This window comes from Malaya genurostris, chromosome 2, assembly GCF_030247185.1.
Source record: "Malaya genurostris strain Urasoe2022 chromosome 2, Malgen_1.1, whole genome shotgun sequence".
NCBI lineage: Eukaryota > Metazoa > Arthropoda > Insecta > Diptera > Culicidae > Malaya > Malaya genurostris.
Window position 1 is genome coordinate 95444665 of NC_080571.1, and position 8074 is coordinate 95452738.

The 8074-nt window shown below is 35.7% G+C and overlaps 1 protein-coding gene across 1 annotated transcript; it reads left to right on the top strand.

Annotated features, from left to right (window-relative positions):
* Positions 1-4920: 4920 nt before the first annotated feature.
* Positions 4921-6624, top strand: LOC131430054 (aurora kinase C-like). Its single transcript, XM_058594678.1, has 2 exons — positions 4921-5713; positions 5774-6624. Exons 1-2 carry the CDS (start codon positions 5093-5095, stop codon positions 6422-6424), a joined length of 1272 nt encoding a protein of 423 aa, XP_058450661.1. The 5' UTR covers positions 4921-5092; the 3' UTR covers positions 6425-6624.
* The last annotated feature ends 1450 nt before the right edge of the window (positions 6625-8074 follow it).

The following is an 8074-nucleotide window of genomic DNA, read 5'->3' on the forward strand; positions in this document are numbered from 1 at the left end:
ATGAGAAGTAGGCACAATTATGTATATAGTTTTGGCAATATGTATTAAAATCGGTATCCTGCATAACATTCGCATGGACGTATACAAATCAATACATTACAGGTAATTCTGTATGAATGGCAACTCTGTTGGTAAATGAAAAAAATAAACACAGTCTAGATGACAGACAGGATGTTTTTGATAGGGTAACGTGGCGCCATCATGACATATGCGAGTACTGTCCCAACTAAAGGAATATTCGAAATGACCGTTAAAATGATTGAAGAATCTGATTTGAGTGTCCTGTCTGTTAGTCTATGTTATAATTGCATACGATTCATGACAATTCTAATGAATACAAACAAAATTTTCCTTCCAGTATTAAAGCCTCTGATCCAACTGCACACAGATAAAATGATATATTCGACTCGAATTCGAAAATCCTTAGAACAAATAATGACTTTCAGACATTAAGCTGTTTCATACATAAGTTTGTCGTAAGATATAGAGGGGGAATTCTTCAAAACTTTTAGTTAAGATATTTATAAGATAGTTTCACGAAATGTATAAAAATGTTCGAATAAATTTTGTAGGTAAGGAATTACGATAATCATTTTGTAATACAGTAAATTTTGTTCTGTAATTCAGTTCGGAATTTGGATTTTATCAAACAATTCCCGAACCAATTGTTTGGAATTTTGAAAATATTTTCAGCATAAACCCAAGGGGCAAATCACTCTAAACTTTGTCTGAACTCAAACAAGTTTTACCGGGAGTAAAAAAGTTTAGCAGGGATCTCGCTGGATTAGAATGGGATTAGTGAAGTTTAGCCGAGATCTGGAAAAGCATTATATTGACATACGAAGCTGTAAACGTGGGAGATGCCAGATATTTTCATAGAAAATCTGTATTGATTTGTATAAAAAATCTGTATTTATCTGTATTCACTAATGAAAGGAAATTTCGGAAATAAAGTGATGTTTGAAGATGTTATTCCATTAGATTATTGTTATAGAATGGCAGATGCAAGGAGCATTCCTTTATATCGTAAGTCCTTGCCGCACTGACAAGAACATTCAACGACGAAATTTAATTGTTTTTATTATCAATCACAATTGAATTGTAAATTCATATACTTTCTTCGTTTGAAAATGATGACTTGGAATTCAAACGCCCAATACGCAACGTCAAGTCAGGTCATACAACTTTTCAGTCTGACAAATCAAATTGGTTTCAAATTATGATATAAATGTATTTCAGCGTTCATCATCATCTGCATAAATCTGTATTTAATTGAGAAATCTGTATAAAATCTGTACTCTGTATTAAATCTGTATGCGCATCTGTATAAATGGCATCTCTGCGTGGGAGCTCGAATGACAGATACACTTCAAACAAGATTAGGAAAAACTAGGTTGGATTAGTTTTAGAGTGATTTGCCACTTTGCATAAACCTATTCAAACTGAAAACTATTCACTTCACAAATATTTTCGATTTGACTTCTGATTTCTATGACTGAAGAATATTATATTTTCACTTCAAACAAAATAAATATGGTTTCTCTTTTGTTATTATACATTCTTGATACATGACGGTTCTCCGAAGAATCTTCTTCAAAGTAAAATTTTAGAGTTGGTTTTTAAACTGAAATCCTGAAATTTGCGAGATTAATTCATTTACCAATTCTGACTGCCTTGAAGTAATCAAAAGTTTCGATTCAAAATTGTACCGTCATCGTTCGAATTTTTGGCAACTCAATCAGGAAATTTTTAAGTTATCGAATTTCGCCACCCTTTTGGTGTTTAGCTTGAATAGACATGAGAAAAGGTTGTCGTGGGACCATTTTTTTGTTCACCTAGATGAGTCTTGGTGGCATTTTCCTGGAACTTATGTAGAAGACATTTTGATACCAATATGGTACAGATACATTTTTGCGCCGAATACCGATTTTTGGAAAAATGACCTGGCAATGCTGACGTATTGTAAAATGTTAATGATTGTATTGTCCAAAATAAAAGTTAGTGTTTTTCAATACATAGTAATTTATTAATCAGAAAATCATCAAGTTTTGTCTTGAACAGAGCTAATAAAAGTAATTTTCATTGACTAAAAATTTGTCTATTTGACAAGAAATTACTGTCACTCTCAACTTCGCTTGCAAACTATGAGAACGGAATCCATGTCCAGTCAATGACATAAGCGGGACAGTAGGTTCAAAATTGTGTTTTTTCTTTCATTTGCCCTTTCAGTCATTGGCAGTTTTCAGTGAAAATTTCATAGTATGCAGCGTCGATATTCTAACGAAGCTGAGAGAATTAAAAATGACAGAAAAAGGATTCAGAATAATTTTTAACTGTTGGTGCTAATACTACGGTGTTGGTGAAATACTACACAATCAGCTGACACAAGACGATTCTGACACCGGCATATCACGCCGAATTTTACAACCAAGAACATGGGGTTTCTTGTACCTAGCTAACTGGAGCTAACAATTCAAATGATGAATAGCTGGAAGCAGTTAATTCGTCGGGAAGCGATAAAACGACCGGTCTGGTTCATCGGCCGGATCGTTGAATGAGTCCTACCGCTACGAAGAATTGAGTAGTATTCGGAATACCGCCTGCGAGATTACTCCTATGGCAATTGTTTCAATACATCAACGAGAGCGAGAAATACTGCATCTTAGCCAGTTTTCCGTTACCGGAGGGAATTTTTGTTTTTGGCTAGTAAACTAGTGAATTGTCTTCGATAGAGGAATCTACAGAAATAGTTTTGTGTGCGGGGTATACCGATATAGCCAATGGAAAACATCATTGCTTCAGCTCTCGAACATGACAAGATGATAAAACTACGGAAGTGGCAAATAATATGGGCGCTTGCAGTTGGGTGAGTTTTTGCCATGAATCTCAACATCACACGAACAATTAGGTATCTCTCTATCTCATTACTTTCGTTATATTATCAAAAAATGCATATTTATGATGTTGTTGTTTCATTTCAATCAATGCATTTCTGCTTCGTTATCAAAAAAAATCCGTCGTTTGTACATAATTTAACACTAATGGAACGATTCCACCGCTTCCTCAAAATGTTTGTTTACTTATGTTATGGCTCCTTGGTAACTAGTTCGTAGCAACTTAAACAGTGTTGCTCGAGAAAGGGTCAACAAGGGGTCGCCATATTTGTGGTAACTGGCGGTAAATCGTTAACGGACAATATTAATGCTGATTTTCCTTCGGAGCCTGGTCGTGTCATCGGTTATAAATTATTCAATAGTTTGTCACATCAGAGCAGATATTCTCCACAATGTCGAATAGCCTAAGGGTTTGTTTAGTCATACGTAAGTTGATATGGAGAATGGATAAAAGAACAGAAATTTAAACAAACGTATCTCCAGTAAACAAATTTTATTCAAACAAACGTATCTCCAGTAAACCTTATGTGACCTTATGCAATATTCACGTCGCTATATAAACAAATACAATAATACCCCTAGGTCTATAGTAAATTCGTTAAAGTACATTGTCATTATAACAGTGTACGCTGACCAGTGCTGTGATTCATACCGATTTTTGTACTCGATACAGAAATACAGATATGCTCTCTTAAAATAGCGATAATCCAATGTTCATGCAGATAAATACCGATTTTCAGTTTTTGTGTTAGATTCCATAGAGTTATCCCAGGTGGAGCGACCTTTTTTTGCTCGCAAAACCAGTCTTCAGTAAATCGATTTTTCGGGATATATATTCTACACAGATTGATTATTACGCCTAATACAGATATTTCTCGGTAAATTTTTCAATAGGGCGTATAAGCAAGTGACAGTTTCTCTTTAATCACTCTCTCTTTCGATTATTGTGATGTGATTAAACAGACCTTTTTTTTTTGCTCGCTAAACCAGTTTTCATTAAATCGATTTTTTGGGATATATATTCTATACAGATTGATTATTACGCCTAATACAGATATTTCTCGGTAGATTTTTCAATAGGGCGTATAAGCAAGTGACAGTTTCTCTTTAATCACTCTCTCTTTCGATTATTGTGATGTGATTAAAATTTTTTTTTATATCACTATTCTGTTTGAAAGTCGAAAGTTTCGGGTATCATTTCATGCAAAGAGTTGAGTGATAAACGTGGAAACCGCTTGGCAATTAATAGAAGAGAAAGTGAACAAAGAGAAACTGTCACTTGCTTACACGCCCTTTTGAAAAATTAACCGAAATTTGAAAAAAGAGTTAGCAGCTCTGACGCTAACATTGCCATGTTTATTACTTCAAAAATCTGTCTCTGACTCAAAAATTTATCTGGATTTAACTGTGTCTAACTATGTACAAGAAAATTTCGACCGGGCTTCTTTTCCAATGAGCAAAAAACAGGTCTCACCACTTATCGTCTAGAGTCCAAAAGATCGTAAAGATCTGATGAGATTGGAGAAAATCTGATGAAATCGCTAAAATCTGGAAAAGATCTGGTTAGTTAGTGTGTTTGCGAAGCGAGAAAAGTCTGGCGTTTGCCAGATAAATCTGGAATGATGGTAACGCTGAGTGTTTCACATGTTGTAAAATGTGTTCTTGAAAATTTGTCAAAGCATTCCGTATTATAATTTGTATTTGATATAAATCTATTCCATTTATACCATGCATATATAATAAATAATAAAATCATATGACTGTTTATAAAATTACAAAAATCATTATCACTCAACTGAATTAATCTTGGAATTGATTTTTACTTGGTTTGTAACTAAGTTGGTTAGTCTTAGGTTTGTAAGTGCTTATAAAGTAAAACGAGTAAAACCTTTCAATTGCTTTTTCTTCGGTGCATGACGGTGTTCGACGTGATGTGATGTCGCTCGAAAAACTTAGACCTGTGAAGTACAGAATCCATCTGCCACTCATCAACTGTCAAATTACTTTTAAAGCAGTAGCGGAAAAAGTTAAATGTTCGTTGCATTTGAGCAGCATTTGAAACCAGGTGGACATTATTCGGGTTTTGTTCATTTTATCTCGCATACAAATCAACTTTGTTCTATAGTAAAGTACATTGAACCTGTTTTATCTTTAATAATTTTAATACAGTTGAATAGAATTTACATTCTTTTAAACAAATGTCGCAATTCAATAAAGAGAACCGCAAAGTCGTTCTGCAGCCATGGGCAGTAAATAAACCTTCCACTGCAAGTTCTAGTGCATCAAAAACAGATAATACAGTCAGTAATGGAGATGGACGAAATATTGTTAAAACGAACTCGCAGATAAGTTCTGGATCAGAAGCAAAACAGTTGCATCAGTTCAAAATACCACCGCCGCCGTTAAATTCCGTTAAAGGAACACAAAAAGTTCCCGTTAAGTCTCTTCTTAACCGAGCTAAGTTTTTTAATCAGGAATCGTTAGAAGATGAAAAGAACCCGACACCACCACCGAAAGATGAGCCACAATTCAAAGTTCCAACAATAGCTATTAGTAAACCAATATCGGCACCACAAAGGGTCACTGCTGCCACAACACAAAATGCATCGTCTGCTGTGCAGCATGCTACACAAGCGTCCTCAACAGCTTCCAATTCCGGTAAAAAAAGTTGGACTCTAGCTAATTTCGATATTGGACGGCCGCTAGGCAAAGGAAAATTTGGAAACGTTTATCAGGCTCGTGAAAAAGAAACTAGATTTGTAATTGCTCTTAAGGTGCTATTTAAAAAACAGGTTCATGCTCAAGGCATCGAACATCAGGTAAACATATTATTTATTAGTTAGGGATATAGCTATATATTGAAATTAATTTTTTCTTAGGTGCGACGAGAAATCGAAATCCAGTCTCACCTACGTCACAGAAATATTTTGCGAATGTACGGATATTTCCATGATGAAACGCGAATTTATCTCATATTGGAATACGCTCCCGGAGGAACACTGTTTAGTAAACTACAGACTATTCCAGATCACAAGTTTCCTGAAAAGCAATGTGCAATTTATATCAACATGCTCGTTTCCGCACTCATTTATCTTCATGAACGCAACGTTATTCATCGCGACATAAAACCAGAGAATTTACTACTGGGCCACGAAGGAGAACTGAAAATGGCCGATTTTGGATGGTCTGTGCATGAGCCAACATCTACACGGACTACCTTATGCGGCACATTAGATTATCTGTCACCAGAAATGGTTCAGGGACAGCCACATACGAAGAATGTCGATCTCTGGAGCCTGGGAGTGCTAGCGTACGAACTGTTGGTCGGTCGAGCGCCATTTCATGCTGTCGAGTATGACGCTACATACACCAAAATTATGAAAGTGCGTTACGAAATGCCTCCAGAAGTATCCCGTTCTGCATCGCATCTTATTTCTCGTTTGCTGGTAAGGAATCCGGAGCAGCGTATGCCTCTCGAGCAGGTCGCCAAACACCCTTGGATTTTACTACATGTTGACTCGAAAAAGTGACAAGGTAAATATGTTTTGTTGGACTCACGTGGTATTAAATTCTGTATGTTCAGGCGTGGATAGTCTTTTCTTAGTTCTATTAAAAAAGCTACACCGATTCATAGACTTTAAGGACTGTACTCTTTTACTGTAGAAACGTTTATGTGAGTTAGTAGAATAATCATTCGCATTTGAAAAGACAATAAAAGTTACTTAAGATTCTTGTGCAGTTGTCGATTTGTCGATAGTTTAATAAAGCTATTTTAGCATTTTTTTTCTAAAAAGATTGAGAAATAAATAGATAAATCAGGTTTTGCATTTGACGTTCGTGTTAATTGATGATAAAACTATCAATATTGGCCCAAGATGGTGTTAAGCAACATGGAAAAGACGAAAATTACATCTAGACCTATGCTCAAAGGGCCTTATTCTACACAAATAAAACCAGTACTCCGGAGACAGAAATTGAAAACAACGCAGCACGCTCATATCATAAATCAAATAAACATAGATTTCCCACTGTACGGTGACAATAACAGCACCTCTAGTGAGAAACGGGTGTACTTTTTTCCATTAGCTACTGTGGTTGTGTTTAATGCGCAGGCAACTTTATGCATGCATTTTAGAAGCATTTACGCACCCATTCTCCACCAGACGGTGCTTTTGCTATCACGGGTTGCTCAACTACATTAGTATTACACTGGGAAATCTATGTTTATTTGATTTATGATTCAACTCAGCTTGATGAGATCGGAAAACGTCTATGTGTGCGAATGCAGCTTTCAAAACGATTTCGGGGATTCCCCAAATCAGTTTGAACAATCCCGAATGAATTTATGTCTATTTTGTGGATAAATTTGAGTCACAAATTATTTACAATGACACTCCTTAAATGACAAGAGAAATGCGCTATCTCGCCACACTCGGATTGAGAAGCGGTCTTTAATATTATATAGTACTCGGGTCGGTGGTTAAGAGTACAAGACACTGGTCTCATAACCTGGTTGTCGTATGTTTGAGCCTTGACTCCGATGGTTTGTTAGTCTCAGTAGGATCATAGCAAATACGAATTGGCTGCGAAATTTGTTGAAATAGGTTCTATAACGGAATGTAGTGCTCAAAGCTTACATTTTTGGTTATATAGCTTATCATTCAAAGTATTTAGGCATGCTCGACATGAAACCAACTTAGAATTTATTAATTTATTGAACAGGACATTCCGATAGAGAAGAATCGAGCTCTTCTATAAGCTACCCAAAATTTGGTCGTTATCTACTCAAATTTTTATTTGATCGTGAAAAATATATAATGTGCTTTGTTATGGAATCACTTTTTGGGTAAACTTACATTTACCTAAATTTTGAGGTCATCACTTGTTACCTAAAATTGGGGAGATGCACTTCAGTTGATTTTGGGTAAGTTCTGACCCAAAATTGGGTAGCGGCTGGTAAGAGTGTATTATATTATTTAAAAGCCGTCGTATTTTGCTAGTTGTAGGCAGCGATGTCAGATCTACGGAAATCTCCGTAGATCTACGGATTCGAACATTTTCTACGGATCCGTAGACAAAATCTACGGAAATTGGATTTTTTCTACGGAAATCTACGGAAATTACAATATATCAACGGAGAACTACGGAAACTAGTTTTGTCTGGCGAGCAAAAAAAAAGC